The 27,217-nt window shown below is 40.2% G+C and overlaps 1 protein-coding gene across 2 annotated transcripts in view; it reads right to left on the minus strand.

The window, feature by feature from the left end:
- Nucleotides 1–5,098: 5,098 nt before the first annotated feature.
- The window catches only part of ITPK1 (inositol-tetrakisphosphate 1-kinase), a 202,559-nt gene continuing 180,440 nt past the window's right edge, over nt 5,099–27,217 (minus strand). For both annotated transcript variants that reach the window (XM_060756472.2, XM_067462969.1), the window contains 6 exons: nt 24,034–24,132; nt 21,060–21,100; nt 19,903–20,068; nt 13,477–13,544; nt 12,234–12,396; nt 5,099–5,876 (listed from right to left, as the gene is read on the minus strand). In XM_060756472.2, the coding sequence (XP_060612455.2) occupies nt 5,560–5,876; nt 12,234–12,396; nt 13,477–13,544; nt 19,903–20,068; nt 21,060–21,100; nt 24,034–24,132 (854 nt within the window). In that variant the 3' untranslated portion in view covers nt 5,099–5,559. The remainder of the gene's footprint in view (nt 5,877–12,233; nt 12,397–13,476; nt 13,545–19,902; nt 20,069–21,059; nt 21,101–24,033; nt 24,133–27,217) is intronic.

Here is a 27,217-nt window from a genome sequence, read left to right on the forward strand (position 1 = left end):
GCCCTCAATCTTGCACCCACTTCATTCATCAGATGGCTGTGCTTTTCTTTAAAAAGGGGAGAACAAAGAAAACACTGAACGTATACATAAAACCTTTCATCCGTCACATCTATCACTTCAAAGTCACAAACATTTGAAGAACAACACTAAAACTACTCCAAGGTCTGTTGGGGACTTTTCGGGTGCTACTCACCTGCCACAATAGTTTTTTTCCTGGTGCAAACTGAGCCAAATAGAAAAACTCAGAATACTTTTTCCTCTTGGTGGAAAAGTGTTCACTCTTTTCACTCTGTGGCTGACATCTTGCTGGTTAGTCCCAACCAGAGTAGACATATTAAATTAAATGCTGAATGATAAGTAAATACACAGGTAAATGTAATTAACTGAATGGATCTACCATAGTCAAGACTGAAGTCAATGTTTAACAGGGAACACTATGCATGTCCAAATGTGAAGACATTCAGCGGGGTAAGTTCACACACAGAAAGATGTCCTTAGAAACAAAAAATATAGAAATATTTTGGAATACCTCCAGAACCAAATAGGAACCCAAGAGCTATGGCGTAACTGCAGCACACAATTTAAAAACCATGTAACTACTTTTTTGTTTTGCTTTTGGTAACACTTCTACTGTGTAGTTCATAGGAGAACATCCACACTTTCTTTGACACCAACAGCCCTGCAGTATTGTTGTTGTTAGACTCAATATATTACAACAGAAGAAAAATACTTTAAAAATGGTAAGATACCCGATAAATCCCATTATAATGCTTTCCAATTTCAGAATATTTGTGGGATTTAAAAAAAAATCACATCATTATGTTTGTTAAATTAGCATCAGTTATAGGAATGGGAAGAAATAAGCTGGCAACCTACCCAGCTACAGAAACTCAGGTTCTAGTTATAATCAAGATCCGGGATGTATTTCTCTAAGACATATTCTGTGTTAAGACTTCAGAGAAGTTACAAAATATACTTAATAATCAGATGGCCATGAGTTTTCCGGGCTGTATGGCCATGTTCCAGAAGCATTCTCTCCTGACGTTTCACCTGCATCTATGGCAGCATCTTTGGAGGTTGTGAGGTCTGCTGGAAACTAGGAAAATGAGGTTTATATATCTGTGGAATGTCCAGGATGGGAGAAAGAACTCTTGTCTGTTTGAGGCAAGTGTGAATGTTGTAAATCGTCACCTTGATTCACATTTAATGGCCTTGCAGGTTCAAAGCTTGGCTGGTTGCTTCTTGGGGGAATCCTTTGTTGGGAGATGTTAGGAGCCCCTAGTGGCGCAATGGATTAAACTCTTATGCCGGCAGGACAGAAGACTGACAGATCGGAGGTTCAAATCCAGGGAGAGTGTGGATGAGCTCCCTCTGTCAGCTCCAGCTCCCCATGTGGGGGCATGAGAGAAGCCTCCCACAAGGATGGTAAAACATCAAAACATCTGCGCGTCCGCAGGACAACATCCATGCAGACAGCCAATTCTCTCACACCAGAAGTGACTTGCAGTTTCTCAAGTCATGTCGTTCCTGACATGAAAAAAAAAAGCTGGCCCTGATTGATTCTAGTCTGGAATTCCCCTGTTTTTGAGTGCTGTTCTTTATTTACTGTCCTGATTTTAGAGGTTTTTTTAAAAACTGGTTTCCATATTTTGTTCATTTTCATGATTTCCACAGATATATAAACCTCACTTGCCTTGTTTCCAACAGACAACACAACCTCTGAGGATGCCTGCCATAGATGTGGATGAAACGTCAGGAGAGAATGCTTCTGGAACATAGCCATACAGCCCAGAAAATTCACAGCAACTCAGTGATTCTGGTCATGAAAGCCTTCGACAACATAGTTAATAATCATTTGTAAACAAATATAAAAATGCACAATTATATTTCAGTAGTTTATTTTGAAGTAATCAAGCAGTGCAAAATAAAGCCAACCAAAATGTAGAAGGCAGCCAATAAAATAAATTCTTTAGTCATTATTAAAACAAGAAAACAGCATTAAGGACACTGCAATAGGATCCAATACTCAGATTAATGTAAACAGTTAGTTCTGAAATGTCTCCCATTACTCAATTGGGCTGAACAACTCTTTTGGGATGCTCATCTCGTAACCCAATTTGAATATTGTCATTTTAACAAATGAAGGGTGTCATGGTGGGGATAATGGTTGCAAAAATGGTAAGGTAGTAATGCCATATGGTAGACTGACTGCTCTCCAAAAGCAAGGGCTAAATTCACACTTTTGTAAAGCAAGAAGTATGATTCTAATTCAAGATGTTTGTTTTGTGATCCAAGCAAGATGACAACTAATTATGACTTATTAAATATTTCAGGGAGACTCAGTTGCTTTCAGAGATGCCATTTGCACTGGGGCGACCTGACATCCTGGCTTGTGTTGCACATACACCCGCATTCATACAAAATCAAGCTCTAAAGAAAGGTTTTAGTTGGTTCTTTTAGCTCATAGATTGACAAAGAAGCTAACAAATCCATGTTCAACTTATGTTTCACTTCTATCCCACTGGCTGGAAAATATGGCAGACGAGCCCTTATCTTTGTTATGACACTATGTCAACTTTTAGTAGTAGGGAAGGTAATTATTTAATATTGTTAGGATCAGAATTTGATATAGGAATTCAGAACAAAGATCTGATGATCTCTAACTTCTATTTTAAAATAAGAATATCCTTTTATATAAAAAGAATAATAATGTTTGTAGTTCATTACAGGCTTCCGCTTAAATTTAAATATTTTTGTAGATATATTAGCCCTCCTATCTCTCCTTCCTCACAAAATATACCCCTAAGGATTAGATAAACACTTTTCTTTTGTTTCACTGACTCTGGAAATCTTATTTTCCTCTCCTCCAGTCCAAAATTTCATGAGACATGTTTAGTTCTCTTTCCTTTCCAGAGATTAAAAAATACCTGGTATCAAGGGGATGGGAGGGTAAAGTAATATGTTATACGCTTCCAGGAATGGGTCATTTTTACCAGGTTTGAGGGACTGGGAATACTCAAGCTTCATTGTATAACTTGACGAAGTACAACCTGATGTTGCCTATACATCCACATGATAAATAGCTTCCTTTTCGCCCAAGAAAAAAAGTAAACAAAGGGGAAGAGTAATGTGTACAGCCCATATCACTGCACTTCAGCCAGACTCCGAATGAGGAAGTTGGGGAGCCAAGGGGCAATTCTGATATCTTTGGATCGGATGCACTACAAACTACACAACCCAGGTTAAACGTGTTGGGATTCAACTCCACACTGCCCAAGTCTTAAGTCCCCATTGAGGAGTAGTTAGTTTAGTATAGATTAAGGGTTTTCCTTCCTCCGTGTCTCCTGTATAACAGTTGGGAATGTATTTATTTCTTCTCTCCTCTCTGTTTCTGGATACTTTTCTACTGCAAGCTTTTTGAATCTGACTTCTGCCTTTTTACATTTTAGTGCTGAGAGTATGTGCTGTGTGCTTTGAGATCTCTCTCTGCTTGTGTGTCAAGAGAGGTGTAGTGATTGAGTTTTTCCCTCTCTTGAAACCTGGATATTGGAGTAGCTCAGACCCAGTTCTTGATTATTAAGACCTGTGGTTATTTCTTACTATTATAAATAAACCTTTTGTGATTTTTTTAAAGATTGGACTCTGTATATTTACCTCCTAAGCTCTTAATTCTTTACAGCCACATCACACGGCACTTCACGCTCTGCTCGCTAATGAGCTGATGCTCAACTTTTGTATCCTGTTTGTTTTTGGATGCTCTGCTGCTATATTTTAGGGAAGTTTCCCTAACCAAAAGTAACTGGAAGTCAACATCCATTTTTAAGGGCAAAACGAGAGGCTAAAAAGGATCTGAAGGGGAATGGTTGTTCCTGTATGCTTCTGTATATACAAGGAGTGATAATTAAAAACACCTTTCCTGAGGGAATAGGAGAGGGAAGGTGCGCCTGATAGGAGGCCATATACATTTTATTTGTCTGCCTCTGGTCTAAATCCAAAATGCTAGCCACGAACCACTATCGTAATAGAGTCCTCTTCTATTCCTTCTCTTATTTTCCTTTCCCCTCCCTTCTCCAGCCATCTGTAACAACAGAAAATTTGCCCCACAAGGTTTCCCAGCCCTTCGGAGAAGATTTGGAGGGCACATAGTAGGCCCCAGGCATATCACCCTTCTCCTCATTTCACTGTTTTCATCATTAGTTATTGTTCTATGGATCCTGACAGATGTGTAGTGCATTCACATAGTCCCTTGCCTCACACAGAAAGGCCATATCAATCAATGTGCAAACTAGTCCATAGACTCCAAGCCCATTCAGTCACTCCCCTAGTGAAGTATGACACTTTTAATGGCATTTCCTTAAACAGCTTAGGCATGCACATGAGTCAACATACGGTAGGACTGCAAAAGACGGGTTAGTATATCTTGACCTTGCGAAGTTATCCCCAAATAATCAACCCAAGAGACGTGGATGGAATAGTGTGAAGGAATTAGACCTTGGAGAAGTTATTTTTGGACTGCAACTCCCAGAACTGACTAGGTTGGTTGTGGGATTCTGGGGAGTGAACTCCATTAAAAAAACAAACCCTTCCACCTTTTACTAAAAGATAATGCCCAATGTTGAAGAAATGATGGAGTGTGTCACAAAGATAGTTGGAATTTAAGGATCAGTAAAGCAGCAGACAATGAAAAAGGACCAGTAAATAAACAACTTCCCTGGGTTACCCCTTGTGTCAGATATGCTAATGTTCCCAACCCGTGAGGCAAGATAAGTCAGAGATGAGAAACATCAAGTCCTCCAGATATTTCTGAAATGTAACTCCAAGCATCCCCCATCATCATTACTCTTGGGAGTTACAGTCCTACATCATCTCGAGGGCCATATGATTCCCAACCTCAGTAGTGTTGAATCAACCTTCTTCTGTTATGAAATTTAACAAGGTGATGGGATATATTTTTCAGAGTAGTAAATGAGAATCTAATCAATATTTCTTCTTCAGGAGACAGTTTGAAGGTGGCTCTAGTCAAAGTGAAGAACACCAAACATGGGCTTTTAGGTTTTACCTTGTTCAGTACACAAATAATAAACACGTAGCACAGAAATGACAAATGTGTAGACTCTCACTTTACTCTTTGCGTTGTGTTGGGAAGGAACCAAGAAAAGGGGCTGCTAATTTCACCTGAAGACATTTTCAGCGCCATCCTATTCAGTCTTTGAGGTTTAGCCTTGAGATCCTCGTCACTAACAGTTACAAAGAGGGAAGCAAGAGAGGTGGGGTGGAATACAAAAACCATCCTCCTATATTAAGGTCTAGTGATTAAGACACATGCACACACAGACACACACAGACATACACACCCACGTGTGTAATTTCACTACAGATCTACAATAGGAATCTGATGAAATGGACCCAGAGTGCTAATTTTGTTTTCATTTTCAAAATCACGTTGAATCAACAAAGATTTGTTTTGTTTAGTAGTAGCATTACCAACCAGCCTGTCCTGATCCTTGAGCCTACAGTTTTCTCTCTCTTTCTCTCTCTCAGTCTGTGGCACTGATTGGGTTATTGGGAGGAGGCTTTCGTGGCCAATGTGGCAACACAGTGTTGCTGAAAGCTCGGAGACACTGCCGAGTTACAGCCTAGTCTCTGGTGCTGAAGCTTCACAGAGCTGTTGGTCTCGCTGTCCACAATCCAGGGGTCTTTGCCCACCAGGCTCCGGCAGGCTGCGGCCGCACAGCATGTCCGCTCCCCCACAAGGCTGGTTTGCTCGGTCAGGTGCTTGCTACGGCTTAGCGGGGACACCTCCGGAGACTGGCCCTGCAGGACGGCAGCTATGTGGTTCAGGAGGTCCGTGAAGAACTCTGAGACACCCTCATACCCTGAGAAAGGAACCAGGAAGAAAGAGGTGATAAAGAATCAGATGAAGTCAATCTTTCCAATCAAGATGAGTTAATACATTTCTTTCATCTCCCTTCTCATCCACAATACACAAGGAGCAACAATTAATAAAGAGATCGCTTCTGTGCTTTTGAGACATCCAGGTGGTTTCTCCGTGGTTGTGGCCTCATGGAGAAACCACCTGGACGTCTCAAAAGCACATTAAGAATATTGGCGAAGGCTTTCATGGCTGGAATCACCGGAATCACAACAACTTAGGTTTTTCGGACTGTATAGCCATATTCTAGAAGCATTCTCTCCTGATGTTTACTGGCTACCAGTATTAAAAAAACCTCTAAAAATATAACAGCAAATAAAGTACAAAACCCAAACACAGGGGAATTCCAGACAAGAAACAATCAGGAACACATATTTACCTCTCAACAAAGGATTCTCCCAGGCAGTAACAAGCCACACTTAAAAACTGTCAGGCCATCAAATTTCAAGGTGGCCAATTGAAACATTCACACCTGCTTCCAACAGACAAGAGTTCTTTCTCCCACTCTGGACTTTCCACAAATATATATACCCAATTGTCCTAGTTTCCAACAGACGTCACAACTTCTGAGGATGCCTGCCATAAATGCAGGCAAAACGTCAGGAGAGAATGCTTCTAGAACATGGTCATACAGCCCGAAAACCTAGAACAACCCACATTAAGAATATATTGCTTTTGCAATCAAAGTGGGTTTATATTCATATAATACAGGTTGAGTATCCCTTATCTGGCATTCCAAAATCGAAACGGCTGAGACTCGGACACCTTTGCTTTTCAATGTACGCAAACTTTGTTTCATGCACACAGTTATTAAACAAGTAATTACCTTCAGACTATGTGCATATTGTGTATATGAAGCATAAAACATGGATGTCCCACTGTGCTTTTGACTAGACAGCTCCCCAAATAATTTTGGCCCCCAGTTTGATCCAAAACCAGCTCTTGCATATTACCATTATTATTGGAAAGGCACTGAATGTTTGCCTATATCTGCTGTAAATGCTGCAATCCACTCTGAGTCCCTTATGGGAGTAGGTCAGAATGTAAAGAAGGTATATTATTATCAACTTGGGTCCCATCTCCACAATATTGCAAATATTCCAATATATGGGGGGGGGGGGGGAGTCCAAGACACGTTCAGTCTCAAGCATTTCAAATAAGGGACACCCAATTTGTATATATATTTGCTTGTTTTAGATGAAAATGAGAAGAAAGCATTCAGAGCTTTGAAAAGGCACTTTCGGAACTATAAGTTTTTTTAGGCCCACACAAACCAAAGTAATGAATACAAACTCAAGAGGAGAGAGGGTTAGTGGGATTTCCAAATTCTCATAGCATTCTCCCCTTTTAGAATTTGACAAGCTGATCAGGTGGGGGAGGAAATTAGGTTTATGTGGGACAACCCCCAAGATCACGGAAAGAAGGAAATGAAACAACTTTCCACTCCAAAGTGATGTGAGAATGCAATAAAGCAAAGGGAGGCCACCATGTTGCTAGCTGCACTTTTCTAAGGAAAGTTGTTTTTCAGAGCAATGATAAATCTTCATGACAGAATAAAATAAACATGGGCTAAAATAGGGAAACCTGGACATTTTAAGGTCTATAGTAAGAAATGTTAATCTAAACACAGGAGACATATCCTGAAACTGATTTTGTTTAGTTTGGGTAAACCTTTGGATTCAGAGAACTAGGTTCTCTGTCTCAGTCAAACTGCACCTGGCGAAGCAGATTTACGTAAGTCTATGAAAGCTTATACTGCCAAATTCTTTCTCTCTCAGACCCCTTGCTTATTGATTCAGACTGACAAGGCTACATCTTTGAGTATTTTACTGCCGTTCAAGTCATCCTATTCCTTCTCGTAAGCCCCAACACTACATATATTGTGACGCTTGCAGGAATCACATTTTTTTTCCCGTGTCTGGAGTGACTTGAGAAACTGCAAGTTGCTTCTGGTGTGAGAGAATTGGCTGTCTGCAAAGACGTTGCCCTGGGGACATCCAGATGTTTAACCATCCTGTGGGAGGCTTCTCTCATGTCCCAGCATGAGAAGCTGGAGCTGACAGATGGGAGCTCACCCTGTTTCTCGGATTCGAACCGTCAACTTTTCACCACATATTATATGGGTATTATATTACATAAAGCTGTAGCTGTTCTATGTCTCTCAAGAATGTATGAAAGGTTCTTTTTTTTCCAGTCTCTAATATGTATAATGTTTATGCTGGTGCTCCCATGAGAGTCCTGGTTCAATGCTATTGAATCAAGGGGGACTCTAATTTGACAAAGTCTTTAGCCTTCTCTGCCAAAGAATGCTGCTGCCTCACCAAACTGCAAATCCCAGGATTGCATAACACTGAGCCATGGCAATTAAAGTGGTGTCAGACACTAAGGAAAGGGAATCAGGGGGAAAGATCCAGGCACGGAGCAATGGATAGTAGTAGAGAAAGATGGAAGTAAGGAGCAATGGAAAGGTGTGAGGAGAGACAAATTTTAATGAGCACCGCTGATCCAAGTGGCTACCAAGACTATTCAAGGGACGACACACTGGTGTGTCACGACACTCAGTTTGGAAAGCTTTGAGCTAGCTCAATATTCTTAAATCTGACCTTGCTTCCAAAATTAGAAGAGACGGCCTCTGTGTAGGGTGCTATGGCAGTCGCTCAAAGACTGATGTTGACTGTACTGAGTCGCCATATTTATGCAAGTCATATGAAATAGTACCTTCATCTAAACACTACTTTACTCCTGTACATCTGCAGGTTTGATTTTTGCAGATTTGATTTAAAATATTCCGGGTTGCTGTGAGTTTTCTGGGCTGTGTGACCATGTTCCAGAAGCATTCTCTCCTGATGTTTTGCCCACATCTATGGCAGTCATCCTCTGAGGTTGAGAGGTCTGTTGGAAACTAGACAAGTGGGGTTTATTTATCCGTGGAATGTCCAGAGTGGGAGAAAGAACACTTTGTCTGTTTGAGGCAAGTGTGAATGTTGCAACTGGCCACCTTGATTAGCACTGAATGGCCTTGCAGCTTGAAAGCCTGGCTGCTTCCTGCCTGGGGGAATATTTATTTATTTATTTATTTAAAAGTTTGGTATACCGGCCTTCTCACCTCTCTTGAGGGACTCAGACCAGTTTCCAACCATAATATCACATACAATCAATAAAATATCATAATACATGTTACAGTAAAACATTAAAAACAGCAATTACAATAAATAATTATAATGGTCAGTCGTCACACTAAAATCGTTGCTCATCATCCTCCATCCATATCTCAGGGTGTTGGCTCATTCGTCGAATGCCTGTCTCCATAACCAAGTCTTCACCTGTTTCCTAAATGTCAGGATAGAAGGGGCGGTTCTGATCTCCAGTGGGAGAGAATACTTTGTTGGGAGGTGTTCGCTGGCCCTGATTGTTTCTTTTCTGGAATTCCTCTGTATTTTTTAAAGTGTTCTTCGTTATTTACTGTCCTGATTTTGAAGTTTTTAAATACTGGAAGCCAGATTTTTTTAATCTTCATGGTTTTTTCCTTTCTGTTGAAATTGTCCATATGCTTGTGGATTTCAATGGCTTCTCTGTGTAGTCTGACATGGTGGTTGTTAGAATGGTCCAGCTTTTCAATCAGGGCTAGCTAACACCTCCCAACAAAGGATGCCTCCAGGCAGGAAGCAGCCAGGCTTTCAAGCTGCAAGGCCAATCAATGCTAATCATAGAATCATAGAGTTGGAAGAGACCTCGTCGGCCATCCAGTCCAACAAGGTGGCCAATTTCAACACTCACACTTGCTTCAAACAGACAAGAGTTTATTATTTATTTATTTATTTATTTATTTACTTAATTTATATACCGCTTTTCTCAGCCCTTAGGCGACTCAAAGTGGTTAACAGCAGCAATTTCAATGCACACATTACAAAGCCATTAGGACATTTAAAAACAATAGCATAACAACAATTAAACATCAATATGACAAATCATTCGCGTCTTTCTCGCACCCTGGACCATCCACAGATATATAAACCCCACCTGCCTAGTTTCCACCAGACCTCACAACCTCTGAGGATGCTTGACATAGATGTGGGCAAAACATCAGAAGAGAATGTTTCTGGATCATGGCCATACAGCCCGGAAAATTCACAGCAACCCAGTGATTTCGGTCATGAAAGCCTTCACAACACATTCAAATATTCCAGCAGATGCTGGGGGACATAAGAGATTTCTCAAGTAAAGAAAACAGCCGTTTAAAAATTGTGATTGTTAACTTTTGCAGGAATCTCCAGTGCCCCTGACCACATAGAATAAAGGACTGTCGGTTTTGGGGGTTTTTTTTTAAAGGTAACAACAGTTATTGGACTGACAGAAAGGACCAGGCTTCTCAAGTGCCTACATGATTGGAATGGTTACAGGAATATTCCTGGCTTGGGCTAATCTAGAAAAGCCAAATGGATGTCTCATGGGAGGCTGTATTATGTAGATATGATCAGAGGCAGGCAGTTGGCTAAAATGAAGAGGAAGTAATAGAGTACAAAGAGGTTGATGTGAATTAGACAACTAACAAATCAGCTTTGGGGCAGAAGACAACAATAAGAGGGAGACAGGACACTATGAATCAAATAAAAAGCCACTCTCTTTCTCTGTCAGTTGACTAATCTCATTCAGAAGTACCTTCTGTGCATTCAGCAAATGTGTGGATGTGGTCTGCACTCCCAACTCATTGTCTCCACTTTCCACAAGAGGGCATGGACCCAATGTGATGCTGATATCCAAATGCTAGTGCTACGAAAATGTCATACTGTCCTCAATCTTATGCAATATGAAAATTGGCTCTGAATAATCTTCCCATCCTTCGGGGCAGACTTTGGAGAAGCATGGCAGAGAAGGATAGGGGCAAATTATTCTCTCCATTCTACTGACAAAATTCTTTCTTATTGGATTCTCCGCATACAACCTCCATAGTGATGGAAAGTCTAAAACGTGACATCTGTGAGTATACAGTTGTACTCAAGTGTGGGTTCTTCCCCAAGATGGGATGCCATGCATAACATGAAACTATGAATGATGAACATGGAATGGCCAGACGATGTTACTGGAAAATGATTTTAACAAGATGACATCGGTGACTACATGTTTTAATGGCTTTTATATATATTTTTATATCTAAAATTACAACAGCTAAACAACAGAGAGGAAACAATCTGGGACATCTAATCACCTCTCAACAAAAGATTGCCCCAGGCACTGCCAGGCCATCAAATGCTAATCAAGGTGGTCAGTTGAAACATTCACACCTAGCTCCAGCAGACAAGAGTCCTTTGTCCCATCCTGGTCATTCCACAGATATATAAACCCTTATCCTAGTTCCTACAGACCTCACAACCTCTGAGGATGCTAGCCATAGATGCAGGTGAAACGTCAGGAGAGAATGCCTCTAGAACATGGCCATATAGCCCGAAAAAACCTACAACAACCCAGTGTTTTTATATTGTTATGTTGACTGTTTTTAATCGCACTTTTATGAATGCATGGCATCGAATCGTGCCAATCCCGTAACCCGCCTTGAGTCACCATATGGTTGAGAAAGACGGGCTATAAAAATAAAAAATAAAATAAAATGCATTATACTGCAGGTGTCACAACTCCTTTGAAGTCATGTCATAAAGGTCAACGGGAGACGTAAAATTGTTGTGTATGTACAAGGCCCAATGGGTTGAGACCATAAAAGTGAAAGTGGAGGAAACAAAGTTTATTACTCAGGGTTTGTTGCAGGGGTCAGAAGGGTTATGGGTATGATTTTTAAATCCCAGGAGTAAGTGAGCATACAAGCCTTTATGGGATGGCTTTAGCACAGCAGGTTAATCACCAGCTGCAGCTGCAGTAAATCTTGCCAACTGAAAAGCTGACAGTTTGGAGCTGGATATGGGTGAGCTCCTGACCTTCAGCCCAGCTCCCCCGCCCACCTAGTGGATCGAAAATAGCAATGTCAGCAGATGAATAGAAATAGTGGGGAGGTATTTTAGGCAGGACCTTTCAATCAGAAAAAGGAGGAAAGTTTATGAACAAAGAAAGCTCTTTGGCAACGAGATGGAGCGACATCACTCCCCTGTGGCCGGAACCGAGCACAACCTCCAAAGATACTGAAAGATAGGGAAAAGCCTATATTATACTTCTATCTGTTGTCTGTCTTGTGATTGTATAATCGGTATTGAATGTTTGCCGTATATGTGTTCTGGGATCCGCCCTGAGTCTCCTTCGGGGTGAGAAAGGAAGAATGCAATATGTTTATATCTGTGTAATAGCTGACTCTTACCTGGGAATGCATTGATATCAATGACGGCATGCTGACCAGTCTGGTTGTTAATGATGATGTCTATCCCAAAGAGAGAAATCCCCAGTGCTTGCCTCAGTGTCTTCGAGATTGACCGGATGACGTCGTCATTTGGCCTCTCAAAGACGCCTTCTATCTTATCAAGCTACAAAGAGAAAAGAGGGGCATGTTTAATAAATGGGGAGCTCCAGTTACAAACATATCCTATTGTCCTACCATCCAGTTGTTTTCTTTTAAATGCAGGCCAATCAAGTCTTTGGGCCAGGGTCACATTTTTCAATCTAATTAACTGAAGTGGATTGGATTTAATTAACTTATTTCCAGACTTGAACAGCAGATTTTAGAACAGGATAATGTTGAAGTTATACAATGATAGAGGTTCTGTGGCTATTCAAGGAGCAACAGTTAAAATCTGTGTTTGGTTTATGAAACCTAAACTACATTTTTTACAGGTGTCTAAGGAAATCATTGGGGGTTTCAGCACTTATTTTGCCTCGTTCTGTAGTAAAGCATATCTTTTGTATATGGAAAATCCTTCATTCAGTGCTGAGCATTTCCAGATTAAATAACAGCAAGAACAACAGCAGTTCAGGGGTTAGAGCTTTGCCTGATATTTTGAGACAGAAATGTTAATTTTGAGGACAGTTTTCCGTCAAATTCTATAGCCTGGTTGATTTAAGATAGACTTGGAGATGTAGTTCTTGAAAAGATAGGGTGTCCCCTCCATACACCCCCCAGCCAAGATTGAGTCAACAATAACAATAACCATAACCACAACCACAACAACAACAACAACAACTTTATTTTTGTACTCCACCTCCATCTCCCCAAAGGGACTCGGGGCGGCTTACATGGGGACAAGCCTGATCAACATAATTAAAGTATCAACATAGTTAAAATAGACAACATCATAAAACAATATAAAACAACAACAACATAATACAGTATAAAAACAACCATTGAGCAACAACCAATAGCCTGAAATAGTTAAGTAGTTTCTGTGATCTGGTAACAACCTTCTGTGTCACTTGAGATAAAAGACGTAACAAAACATTTCAAGAGGCTTTCATGGATGATTCAGAGCTGAAGCAACAACACCCAGAGTAAATTAAGAACTAATGGCTACCAATCCAGAGATCTATACAAGACGTGACACTGAGCTCTATTTCTTAGTTTGAACCACACAACGAGTAATTATTTCCAGAAAGACACCCATAATACTTACTGCAGTTAGAATGGAAGAGGATTCTGGTTTTGATACGTTGTGGCTGTTGAAAAATATTGATTCTCTATCTGCAGGTTGAAAAAAAAAAGAGTAATGTTAATGTGCAATTTTCTAGTTGGTTTTTTTTATATGTTTATATGTTTTACTTTATTGTATTTTATATGGTGTTTTATTTTATGCTCTGTTTTGAGGCACTATTTATTTATTTGTCGTGTCAGGGCAACCAGTCAATTATATTACATTTCTAACAGAACAAAGCAAACAGACAGACAAAATATAAAATTTGTGAGTTTGAGGCACTTTGGTGCCATGTATAAACCGCCTGAGTCCCTTTGGGGAGATGGTGGTGGGGTACAAGAATAAAGTTGCTGTTGCAGCTGCTATTGTTGTTGTTATTATTATTACTCTTAAAAACAGAATTCCAGAAGTGTAAAGGTTACATAAAGGTAGTGATATAAATTCTCCAGAAATTCTGAAGCCAAAAAGCAAAGGGCAGGGGGGTTTTCCCGCTTCTTGCTGCTGTTTTTTTTTTGTTTTTTGTTTTTGTTACTTCAATCCTGCCTTTCTCATATGTAGGATCTAAGGTGGCATTTCAAGGTACACTAAGGCTCCTTTATCTGCAGGGAATGTGTTCTTAGCTAGACAGCGATCACCTAAAATTGCAAATATGATCAAACACCATTAAATTACCTGACTTTTCATTCCTCCTGATGCACTGGAGGACCTACAGATTCTTAGAAAGATATCCTCCAGTGTGACTCTTTGGTAACTTCTGGGGAAAACATACAACTGTGCTGGAGGACCTAGCAGATTCCTTAAGAGAACATCCCCCCCCCCCCCAAGGTGTAGGTAAGTGAAAGTCCAGATAAGGGCTACTATAAATTGAAACAAATGCCTCTAAAACAAATCTTTGGACTAATTAACTATTTATATATATTTGGCTGGAGTTCAACTTACAAAATGTACCTGTTCCGATATATATACAAGTTCAGTTTAAGAACAAACCTACTGAACCTATCTTGTTCACAACTTGAGGACTACCTGTACATATGTTTGTAGTTAGACTACAAATTAATTACAGCAGAGCTTATGTTGTGCAGTTTGATGTGTAATTCTCATTTATGTATATCTGTGCTTATGTATATATAAGTATTGTTACTTTTCTTTATTTTGGGTTTTTTTCTGTTAAAAATTTAATTAAAATGTATTTAAAAATATTACTATGTGGGAGGAGACACTTTTAAAATCAATGTTATATTGATAATTTTTCAGCAAACAAAATGATACGTCAGGAACTCATAAAAACTCCCATCAAACAATCTCCCATTCTGCGTCATGTGGATATATGTTATCTGGTTCTGGATGCCTGGGTTTTGTAAAATATCCCTCATTCTACATGCTTGTGGTATGTGGCATTTTTACATCCTGAAATACACTGGAATTTCCCATGGGGCTAGAAAATATCCAAGATAAGATCCAAATAAACTACAAGGGTACTGCTGAAAACATTGGAATTTGAGTTTCTAATATATTAACTTATAAGGTGACCCTTCGCTTTCATTTCCATGGACTTAAAAAAAGAAGAAGTGAGCTCCTGTCTGTCAGCTCCAGCTACTCATGTGGGAACAAGAGAGAAGCCTCGCACAGGATGGTAACACATCCCAGTGTCCCATGGGCAACATCCTTGCAGACGGCCAATTCTCTCACACCAAAAGTGACTTGCATTTTCTCAAGTCGCTCCTCACATGGAAAAAATGTGCTGTCTAGTGTGCAAATCTGGATACTTTACAGTTCCTAGCATTCTAATGCAATAAAACTTCATTTTAAAAAAGGGAAAATAGAGTATAATTTCTTTATATCCTCCCAAATTTCCTACTTTTCCAAAGGGCAAGCAAAACCGCAATATCTGTCCTTCAGAAAAAAAAGAGGCGTCTTTCCCTGCGATTCTACTAGCTCTCTCTTCACTGAAGGTTGGCTGTTCATGTCACCTTGGGCCCCAAAAATATAGCTCACAAACACAAGGGGGCAGTGCAACCCCAAGGTTCAATAGAAGACATTGATTATATCTGAACTACCCTCATTTGCACTAACTTTAAACTGGAGGTAGCAAGACATATTTCATCCCACTAGGGCAGTGGTTCTCACTCTGTGGGTCCCCCAGGTGTTTTGGCCTACAACCCCCAACAGCTCCCAGCTGTTAGTATTTCTGGGAGCTGAAGGCCAAAACATCTGGGGACCCACAGGTTGAGAACCACTGCACTAGAGGTTTAATTATGGAGGAGGAAAATGGACGAAATTCCGATTTTCTAGTTGAAAACCCTATCCTTGCATCTTTTGTAAATCTATCACGTAATTGACAGAAGCAAAACCAGTCATTTATCCTTATCTCCTCTCTCCTTTTAAGTTTCCATTGCTTTTTTTCTTTGGTAAGATTCTCCCTATAGGTACTTGATTCTATGTGGGTATTTGGTCTCAAAATTTCTGCAGTAACAGATGAAAAGATATCAGAAATGCAAAGATACAGAATTAGGGGGGGGGGGGGAGGCTGGCTCAATAGCAGTACATGTGAAAAAGATCTTGGAGTCCTCGTGGACAACAAGTTAAACCTGAGCCAACAATGTCAAGCGGCAGCAAAAAAAGCCAATGGGATTTTGGCCTGCATCAATAGTATAGTATCTAGATCCAGGAAAGCTATGCTGCCCCTCTATTCTGCCTTGGTCAGACCACATCTGAAATACTGTGTCCAATTTTGGGCACTGCAACTGGAGATGCTGACAAGCTAGAATGTGTCCAGAGGAGGGCGACTAAAGTGATCAAAGGTCTGGAGATCAAGCTCTATGAGGAGCGGCTTAAAGAGCTAGGCATGTCTAGCCTGAAGAAGAGAAGGCTGAGAGGAGACATGATGAGGGCCATGTATAAATATGTGAGGGGAAGTCATAGGGAGGAGGGAGCAAACTTATTTTCTGCTTCTCTGGAGACTAGGACGCGGAACAATGGCTTCAAGCTATAGGAAAGGAGATTCCACTTCAACATTAGGAAGAACTTCCTAACTGTGAGAGCGGACTCTCCCAAGTTTTCAGCTTTCACTTTTGCAGATTTGCAAAAGTGGAAGCCGGAATCCTTAGGTCCTCCAGGACAAAGTTGATCACAGAGGTATAATGGAGGACCTGGAGGCTCATACAAAGAAAACTTCTCCAGGTATCTGCAGGTCCTCTAGTGCAGGCATGGGCAAACATCAGCTCTCTGGGTGTTTTGGACTTCAACTCCCACAATTCCTAACAGCCTACCAGTTGTTAGGAATTGTGAGGGTTGAAGTCCAAAACACCCAGAGGGCCGAAGTTTGTCCATGCCCATTCTAGTGTGATTTTATCGTCCCATAGGAGGACCTAGAAATTGAGGATCTTTGTCGACTTCTGGTGGGGATGATGGCAGCGGGACAGCCTTATTGAGAGCTCCTCAATAAGGAACCCTATCCGAGCAGTTTGGTCAAGCTATAGCTCTCCACCATACATACATACATTCAGATATAGGAATAACTATGAGCATCTATATAAATAAAAATTTAATGTTTGTTTGTGGGATGAACATAACTCAAAAACCACTGGATGAATTGATGCAAAATTTGGATACAATACACCTATCAGGCCAACAAGTGACCATCACTCATAAAAACACTGAAAAACGCAACAGAAGGGACTTTAAAGGTCAAAAAAAGCAAAAAGTCACCACAGCACATGCACAAAAACAACTCTCCCTGGCAAACAAAACACACAAAAGCATATCCACACTCTCTTTAGGACTACAGCTCCCAGCATCCCCTAGATGAGGCCCTTTAGGGGAGGAGGATGCTCCAAATGCACTGTTTCCAAGCTGCAAGCTTTCTTCTCCTTGGATTTCTTTGAGAGCATCCCAATCCATACATATTTCCTATTCCTAGACTGCAACTCCCAGCAATCCTCCAGAAAGATAAGATATATAGATTAGATAGAGATAGATAGTAGGTAGATACTATCAGTCAGGAAGACTAGGAGTTACAGTCCAAGAATAGGTAGAGAAGGAAGAAAGGAGAGAAAGGAAAAGGTAGAGGAAGGAAGGAAAGAGGTAAAGAAGGAAGAAAGGAAGGAGAGAAGGAAAGAAAAAAAGAGAAGGAAGGAAGGAAGGAAGGAAGGAAGGAAGGAAGGAAGGAAGGAAGGAAGGAGGGAGAGAGGGAGGGAGAGAAAGAGGGAGGGAAGGATGGCCACAGCAATGTGTAGAAGGTACAACTAGTTTCTAATATATAGCATTAGAAAATCCACACTTGGGCAACACCGGATATATATGCTGGTTTGAAAAGAAAAGAAAAGGCAAGACAAGTGCACTCCTATAGGGATGAAACTATATTTCTGTCAAGTACAGGCTTACTCAGTTCAGTAAATAATGTTTCCAAAAATGCAGAACTTTATTTCAGGTGCTACTGCTGCTTGTAACTGCATTACACATATGCCATGTTTAGATGAACATTCCTTAGCTAATGAGAGCTTTACCTACAGGCCCCTGTCAATGCAGGAAAATCTTAATGCACCCATCACCCTGTATACATATACAAAGGAAGAAATAATGGAAATACAAACATGACGGTTTGTATTTCCATTATTGTTCCTGACACTTTTTTGTGATTTCTGATTCATTATGCATGGGGATGGTTGAAACCAGAAGGGGAAAAAACCTTTTTTTTTTTTTTACAAAGGTACTCTTAACTTGTAGTCACACTATACTTGAGAGCTACCATTACTTATAAGATGGTCTTGTTTAAGTGAATCTACTAAATGTCTAGTTAATTTATCTATTGAGTAAAGTTTGCAGGTCTCACATTGTGAAAGATAGTTTAAGTGCTATATCAATTCTCATTTTCTGTCAGTATGACTTCTATTAAGAAGCTTGATTTGTATTTGGTTTGGGAATTTAAGACGCTTGCATGTAGGCACCATTAATTCATCCTGCAATTGGACACTAAAACATTGATTCTTGGGTTAAGAAGCCATAAAACACCTGCACATAGGAATAGCGTAGTTTATTCAGCAGAGATCCAGTACATACGAGAGTTGAGCGAAATATAAGGCAGACACAGGAACTGTTATGATTACATTTGCTGGGAGCGAAGAAAAAGTAAACAAACCCACTGAAACTTTAAAATGACTTGTTTCTTAGTCACAACACCATAAATCAGAAGGAAAAAAGGGAGGGGGGAGGCATACATTTCATCTAAGAATTCAATTCATTTCAAAACACAAACTATTCTAAATCATAACAGGAAGGAGTCCAGGTGCCAAGAAATAGATATTTTTAATTTTAGTGGGTTATTTAAATAATTTTTCTCAAACTATGGGCTAGATCATAGAATCAGAGTGGGAAGAGAACTTCTGGGCCAACCCGCTGCTAAGAAGCAGGAAAATCGCATTCAAAGCACCCCCAACAGATGGCCATCCACCCTCTGTTTAAAAGCCTCCAATGAAGGAGCCTATACCACACTCTAGGGCAGAGAGTTCCACTGCTGAACAGTTCTCACATTTAGGAAGTTTTTACTCATGTTCAGGTGGAAACTCCTTTCCTGTAGTTTGTTCCACATTCCAGTCTCCAGGACAGCAGGAAACAAGCCTGCTCCCTTCTCCCTTTGACTTCCCCTCCTATATTTATACATGACTATCTTGTCTCCTCTCAGCCTTCTCTTCTGCAGGCAAAATTCCTGAAAAGGATGGAGTTTGCAAGAGTTCCCAAAGAGGGTAAAAAATTCTATGGTAAAGCAGGACCATATTCATCCTAGTAGGAACAGAGTTGCTGCTTCTAAAATAGTTATGGAACTGCAAGAGGAGATTAGCCTACATAAGAATTTGTTGTCACAGCAGCTACTTTTTCTCCTGTTTTGATTGGGTTTTTTTTGGTTTATTTAAGAACAAGGGTAAGGGATCTTGGACTTCCTAATGTCTTATGACTATGATTTTTATAATGCTTGTTTGCTGGCCTTCACACCTGGGAGTTTGGGAGCTGAACTTCAAAATGCACGGAAGGACAAACTTTCTAAAGAGAAAGCTTGAGGTGGCCTGATCTAGTTCTCATCTAATGTCATTGTGGCATTCATGCTCCATTTCACAGAGCTTTCAGCATACAGATGGCTCTCTGCAAGGATTCCACTCATGTGCCTTCTTGAGAAATCTCTGGCACAAGTTTAAGCATTTAGGAAAGTGTTGGAGATTTCTCCTCTGCTCTTGTTCACATTTCATTTATTTATTTATTTATTTATTTATTTATTTATTTATTATTTACAGTATTTATTTAACTCATGACCTTTCAGTCAGTAGTGACCTTAAAGCAGCTGACTCCCAGCCAGTTGCGCCACAGTCCCGGTGCCAACCTCCAAGCATACCTGAAACTGCTACCCTTCAAGCTTACCTGAAACACCTGCTGAGAAGTTCTTAACCGACGGCCTCTTCACCACAGTGTATGACTCTCCAACTACAAAGACTTTGTATAAGACAGCGTTATGGTTAATGAAGCTTTGAATCACACATGGTGGCTGAATGGCCTTCAAGCCTTCCTGGTTGAATATGATAGCCATCTGAAAAAGAAAACACCACAACAGATCACCATTAGTTGGAGTTGACTTGAAGGCACAACAACAATGTCTGCAGTAATAGGTATTCTAAGCTACCATTGCAACTCTCAACGTTTCAAATATATAAGTTACTTCCAAGGTTGGTAGAACTGGTTCCAGATGAGACACAATAGTCTTGGGACTGATCTCTTCCACATGTGAAACTATTGTTGTTCATTCGTTCAGTTGTCTCTGATTCTTCGTGACCAGCCCACGCCAGAGCTCCCTGTCGGCCGTCACTATACAACAGCTGAATATTCACTACTGCTCAGACTTACCACTGAGCTACTGTGGTCATCCCAACTACTATTCTGTGGCCATTGGAAAGCCAAGTGTAGCAACCTTCTGAAGGTCACCATACTTGGCTGTTGGACAGCTGGTTGTTGAACAGCAATTTTTATCATTCTTCACCACTGGTTATACTGACTAGACCTAGTGTTGTAAGCCACTTTGGGCCCCGTGAGGGAAAAAAAGCAGGATATAAATAAAGATATTGTTATTGTTGTTGTTGTTGAGAGCTGCAATCCTATAACAGCTGCAGGGCCATTTGCCCACTTCTGCTCTAAGTAACTGGCTAATGTTATCTATCTGGAACAAAGTTGGGAAGGAAACTTGTTATGTTGGAGAATGACTTAATGGCATTTCATGAATTGGTCTTTATATAGTTGTTAATGAACAGGTCTCCGTTGATCTGATCTTCATAATAAAAAAACGACTATAACTGTGACACCAAGAAACAGTCATATGAGGATACCATTATGAGGTTTCCAATGATTTCTTATCAAATACGAGATGTAAAAAGAAAGAACCCTCATTATTTGCCCTCCGGACATTTTTGCTCTGATTCCCAACTTCAAGAGTGGACCACAATTCCAGAATTCTTCAGCCAGCACAGCTACCCATGACATTTTTTTAAAAAATCAAGCAGTAGATGAAGCTTTAGGGAGATACTCACCTCATGAGAATTGGTTCCATGGGCGACTCTTGTTTTACAAACTACAGGGGGGAAATGAAATACACATTGTAAGTAAAAGGAGGAGAGCAGATGCCAAACAGTTCACTATGATTCCTAATGAACAGTTTCTAATCTAGTTTGTAAACTACCCTGTTAACATTGTGAATGTTATCAAAGGGCGAATATTCAGCCTGATCTAGATGAGATCACATTTTCCATAAAGGGTCAGGCTCACAATCTGGGAATCTTTACTGATTGAAGACTGTCATCAGAGGCTTAAGTGACCTCTATAGGGCAAAGTATTTTTTTATCAGCTTTGGCTAATATGCCACCTATGATCTTATCAGATGGGCTTAATTTGGGCAATTTATATGTTTTGATATTTAATTTATCACACCTATTTCTCAATAATGGTAGACAAGGCACCTAACAAGCCATTGTAATTGAAGTATCTTACAAATGTTTCCAAAAGTGATGTTGGTCCAGAACAAGGCTTTGAACGCAATTTTCCTGCTTCTTGGCAGAGGGTTGGACTGGATAGCCCATGAGGTCTCTTCCAACTCTATGATTCTAAGGCTGGAAGAACTTGAACTAGAACCAGATGTCTTGACTACATTACCTCAGTGCTTTGTCAGGTCTATTGGCTCCCAGAGCTTGTCTTTGTTACCTTAATTTTTAGTGCCACGAATGGACTGGGACCAGGTGATCTAAAGGGCTGCCTCCTCCTATATGTACCTAAATCTCTGAATCTTCAGGAGCCCTCCTCCGTGTGTCTCTACATAGTGAAGACAGTTGAGTAATCACTGGGAATAGTAGCCTTTCTAGTGGTAGAAATGAGCTTTGCCAGACTTTGCCCTCTACATGACATAATAGCACTATGATTAAATTTATCTGTGATGGCAACATCCTATAGAATCTGACATGGGCAGTTTAGGAGGAGATATTTAGAATTCCCAGTCAGAGAGCTGTAAGTTTCATCAAACTACAAAACCCAAGAGACCAGAAGATACAGCCATGGCCCTTATTGTTGAATCACAGAGATATAATTGTGTAGCATGAAAGGTGAAAACCGGGTGATATTTACTGTGATGTCTTTAATGGTTTTGTTTATGGTGATGTCATGTGATGACGTTGATAATTGTTATGCACTTTAGTTCATGTTTGAAGAAACCCAATGACCCACAAGTACGACTGTGTTTTTTTTTTTTAATTTTATCGATTGACGTCCATTGTTTGTATTCAGTCAAATTGTGTATTGTTTTGATGACATGTAATTCTATAAGGAGCCCCCAGTGACGCAGTGGGTTAAACTGCTGAGCTGCTGAACTTGCTGACCAAAAGGTCACCCATTCAAATCCAGGGAGTGGGGTGAGCTCCCGCTGTTAACCCCAGTTTCTGCCAACCTAGAAGTTCGAGAACATGCAAATGTGAGTAGAGTAATAGGTACTGCTTGGACGGGAAGGTAACAGCACTTCATACAGTCACACTGGCCACATGACCTTGGAGGTGTCTATGGACAACGCTGGCTCTTTAGCTTAGAAATGGAGAGGAGCACCACCCCCAGAGTCGGAAACGACTAGACTTTATGTCAGGGGAAAACCTTACCTTTACCTAATTCTATTTTATCTGTGGCACCTTGAGTGCTTTGTTAGTCACCCTGAGTCCCTTAAGGGAGATGGTGGAGGGGTACAAATGATGATGATGATGATGATTAGGGGTGCACAGTGATTTTATTGATTAATTAGTTTTTTATTATTTTATTGATTAATTCTGTCCCTTATCCAGAATTCCAAAATCCTCCAAAATGTGAAATTGTTCACATGGATGGCTGAAATATTGACACTTTTGCTTTCTTATGGTTCAATGTACACAAACTTTGTTTCATGCACAAAATTATTAAACATATTGTGTATAAAATTACTTCTGGGCTATACGTATAAAGTGTCTATGAAACCTGAACAAATGCTGTGTTTAGACTTGGATCTCATTTCCCAGAGATATCATTATGTACATATATGCAAATACAGGTATTCAAAATATTTCTCTTCCCAATAATTTTGGATATGGGATACTCAATCTGTACTGTAATGTGTTGTATGTTTATGATGCATTTGTTTTGCAAGTCATTTTGAGAACTTGTATCAGTTGCATGATTAATGGAAGCATCTGGTTAGCCATTTTGGCAAGAAGGATGCTGAGTGACATGAATCATTAGGCTGCTCCAATAGAGATATTCTTATAATCTGAAGATGCCAATGTCCCCTATCATTACAAGAAATTATTTACAATTCAGTTGTTTAGCAACTTGGTAATTTAAGAGAAATTGTATGAAATGGCTAATTTGATTGTGCTTTTCCTGCAGGGCAGGAGGTTGGACTAGATAGCCCAAGTGGTCTCTTCCAAATTCTGATTCTATCATACCAATATGAAATTAATATGACAGATATTGGAGGCTTTTAAACAGAGACTGGATGGCCATCTGCTAGGTGTGCTTTGAATGTGATTTTTCTGCTTCTTGGCAGGGGATTGGACTAGATGGCCCACAAGGTCTTTTCCAACTCTATGAATCTATTATATGAATATCGTTGTATATGGTATTAATATGATAATAATACTGCCAGAACAATGTTAAGAAAAGTTTTTGAGGGAAACTTCCATCTCACATTCAAGCAAATACACTCTGAACTGCATTAGAGTTCAAACACTTTACTTAACACTTGCTTGTGAATTTATTCTATCAAATCAAAGTGTTCATCCTCAGCTGACTGACACAGGTTTAGCATGTAAGCAAATTTGCAAACAATCCAATTCCAAACTTTTCTTCCTCCCCAATTATAGACACTCGCTGGCCATCACTTCTTATTTTGTGCAAATACAATAAATTCCTACATTCCACTAGGAACTCTTTTCGAGTGCAACATTTGTTTTGGTGCGAACTTCCCTAATAGATATCATGAAAAGCCAAATGACATACTGAATGGGAATGCAATTCCATTCTTTTCTATTTGCTCCAAGGTATCTCCTCCACATGCACTTGTCAACTCCATAAATGGCGGTGAACAGATTCTTTCATCTGAAAAACAAGAACAAAAAAGGAGGCAATTCAAACCATCGTTCAGTGCCAGAACTGATTTCCTTCATTAATAGCTGTTGTTTTGTTTCACTCCAATGTTTGCAAAATTTCCTCAGCTTTTCTTTAAATGGATATATGAGATATACCTTCTGATTGAGGAAAGGATCTAGGCAGCAACAACTTATGCTATGATAAACTGGTTAGCTATGAAGACAAGAATGAGCAACATTTAGCACCACTGCAGTTTTCAAGGCACTCGGTGTCCTACCAGTAGCCATCAATATAGCTGGTTCTATTAGAATTTTGTTGTTGAGAACCCTCTCTGGTTTTTACCAGCAGCAGCTGCTCACTGGAGGGAAGGATATTAGAGGCAAATGTGAAATACTTTGGCTGCATCATGAGAAGACAGGAAAGCTTGGAGAAGACAATGATACTGAGGAAAGTGGAAGGAAAAAGGAAGAGGGACCGACCAAGGGCAAGATGGATGGATGTTATCCTTGAAGTGACTGGCTTGACCTCGACAGAGCTGGGGGTAGTCACAGCCGTCAGGGAGCTCTGGCATGGGCTGGTCCATGCTATACGCCTGCAAAACGTGGACTATGTACACATGTCACATGCAACTTCTAGAATGATTCCATCAGCATTGCCTCCAAAAAATCCTGCAAATTTCTTGGGAAGACAGGCGGACAAATGTCAGCATGCTGTAAGAAACAATGACTACCAGCACTGAAGTGATGGTCCTCCGCCATCAACTCTGCTGGACCGGCCATGTTGTCTGAATGCCTGATCACCATCTCTCAAAGTAGCTACTTTACTCCAAACTCAAGAACAGAAAACAAAATGTTGCAGGACAGGAAAAGAGATTTAAAGATGGATTTAAAGCCAACCTTAAAAACTGTGGCATAGAGAACTGGGAAGCCCTGAGTGTTCCAGCTGGAGGTCAGCTGTGACTAGCAGTGCTGTAGAATTTGAAGAGGCATGAATGGAGGGCGAAACAAATGTGCCAAGAGGAAGGCACGTCAAGCCAACCCTGACCGGCACCGCCTTCCACTTGGAAACTGATGCCCTCACTGCGGGAGAACATGCAGGTCAAGAAAAGGGTTCCACAGTTATCTATGTACCAACCGCCAGGACACCGCACTTGGAGGACAATCTTATTCGGACAACGTAAGGTCCATAAGGCCACAAATAGTCGGAAGCGACTGAATGACTAAATAACAACAAATGATGATTCGTAGTGGTGCCTATGTAGTGGTGGCAAATAGTTTGGAATGGTTCAATAATAAACAATCTAAACAAGTTGTTGTTCTACTGGTTGCTAAATGGACCAAATACTTCAAATGCTCTTTTCAATGACGCACTACTTTATTAATAGGACTACAGTTTCCAAGACAAGGGAAATAATAACCCCACTATATTTCACACCGGTCAGACCTCATTGGAATTTCATTTTCAGTACTGGGCACCTCATTTTTAGGAAGGATATAGGTTCGAGTCGATTCAAAGAAGGGCAGTAGGGATGATAAGAGAAATGGAGGCCAAAGCATATGAGCAAAGCTTGAGGGAATTGGGCAAGTTCAGTCTGGTGAAAAGAAGTCTGAGAGATGTCTGATTATACTCTTTAAATATCTCAAAGGCTGTCACGGAGAAGACAGCTGCTCCAGAGGGTAGGACCAGGTTTAATGGTTTTAAGTCACAGAAAGGCAGGTTTTGACTGATGGTAATTCTTAACAGAGCTATTCAACCATGAAACCAAATACTCAGAGAAGTCATGAGGTCTCTTTCTCTGGACATGTTCAGAAAGAGGCTACTGAGATGCACTAGCTGGATTTCCTCCATATACACAAAAATCCCAATTGTGTAAGAAACACATTCCCAGATACGGGATCAAAGCATTTCCATGCATTGAACATCTTCAAAAATGGAAATGAGGAAGTGATTCTATGGGGTGGAAAAGCAGGGAAACAGCAGAATAGTACTTCCCAACTGCTGGAGGTATGGAATGGGTGCCTGCTTCTGCGCCCCATTACTGATCTTTCAAATGTGGTCATACATACTGTTTCTGCTTTATTTTCCTCTTTCTTTCGCATACCTTATAAAACTGTATATCACACCTATCAGAGAACATGCCATTGTTTTATATCATTACTTTGCTGTGAGTTTACTGTCAGAAATATGGTAAATAAAATGTTGTTGTGTGTCTCCAATTCACCTCTGATTTATGGCAAACTTAAGGTGACCCACTCATGGGGTTTTCTTGACAAGATTTGTTCACAGTGGGTTCTGGTCTTGGCTTTCTCTGAGGCCGAGAGAGTAGGTTTTGCACACCCAGAGAGTGTGGCCGGCCACCTAGTGAACTTCCATGGTTGAGTGGGGATTTTAATCCTGGTCTCCAGCTACATCGTCCAACACTCAAAACACAACACCATGATGGCTCTTTACATAAAATGTACAGCCAATAAATAAACAAAATACAATTTGAATCCCAAAGGGACAAAAAGGACAAATGTTAATAGCCAGTCTCACACTCTACTCTCTGTTGACTGAAAGACGTTCCAAAAACAAGGTTATCTCCACAACTGGTATTAACCTAGGCCACAGAATTAGATAAACAACAAAATCAGGTACAGTCCAAATAAATTCCTACCAAACAAAGAACAGTCATGGCATATTCAGAATCTGAAAAACTTGAAAGATGGAAAAACTGTCAAATGGAATTGAGAAAAGCTCAACATACGGCATTTCTCCCCAGAAGTAAAAATGAATTTAATTAGTGGTGTCTACTGCTGAAATTACTTAGCTGCATTTGATTTGCTGAAAGTACAGAAAATTCCAATAATCAATAACTCATCTTTCTTATAAATTAAACTCCAGTTTTGTATGCTGGCCCAAATGTGTAAATATAGAGTGTTAAGGAGTCATACACTTGTACAAGATCATGGCTTTTTCAGTACTTTTTCCTTTTCCACAGCATTTAATCTAGAGCCATGAATTGCTGCTTTGACACTATACATGTAGTGCTCTTACATATTAGACAGCTTGTTATGAAAACCCATATTCTAATGCAATTACCAAATTATGGTTT

This window comes from Anolis sagrei, chromosome 1, assembly GCF_037176765.1.
Source record: "Anolis sagrei isolate rAnoSag1 chromosome 1, rAnoSag1.mat, whole genome shotgun sequence".
Lineage (NCBI taxonomy): Eukaryota > Metazoa > Chordata > Lepidosauria > Squamata > Dactyloidae > Anolis > Anolis sagrei.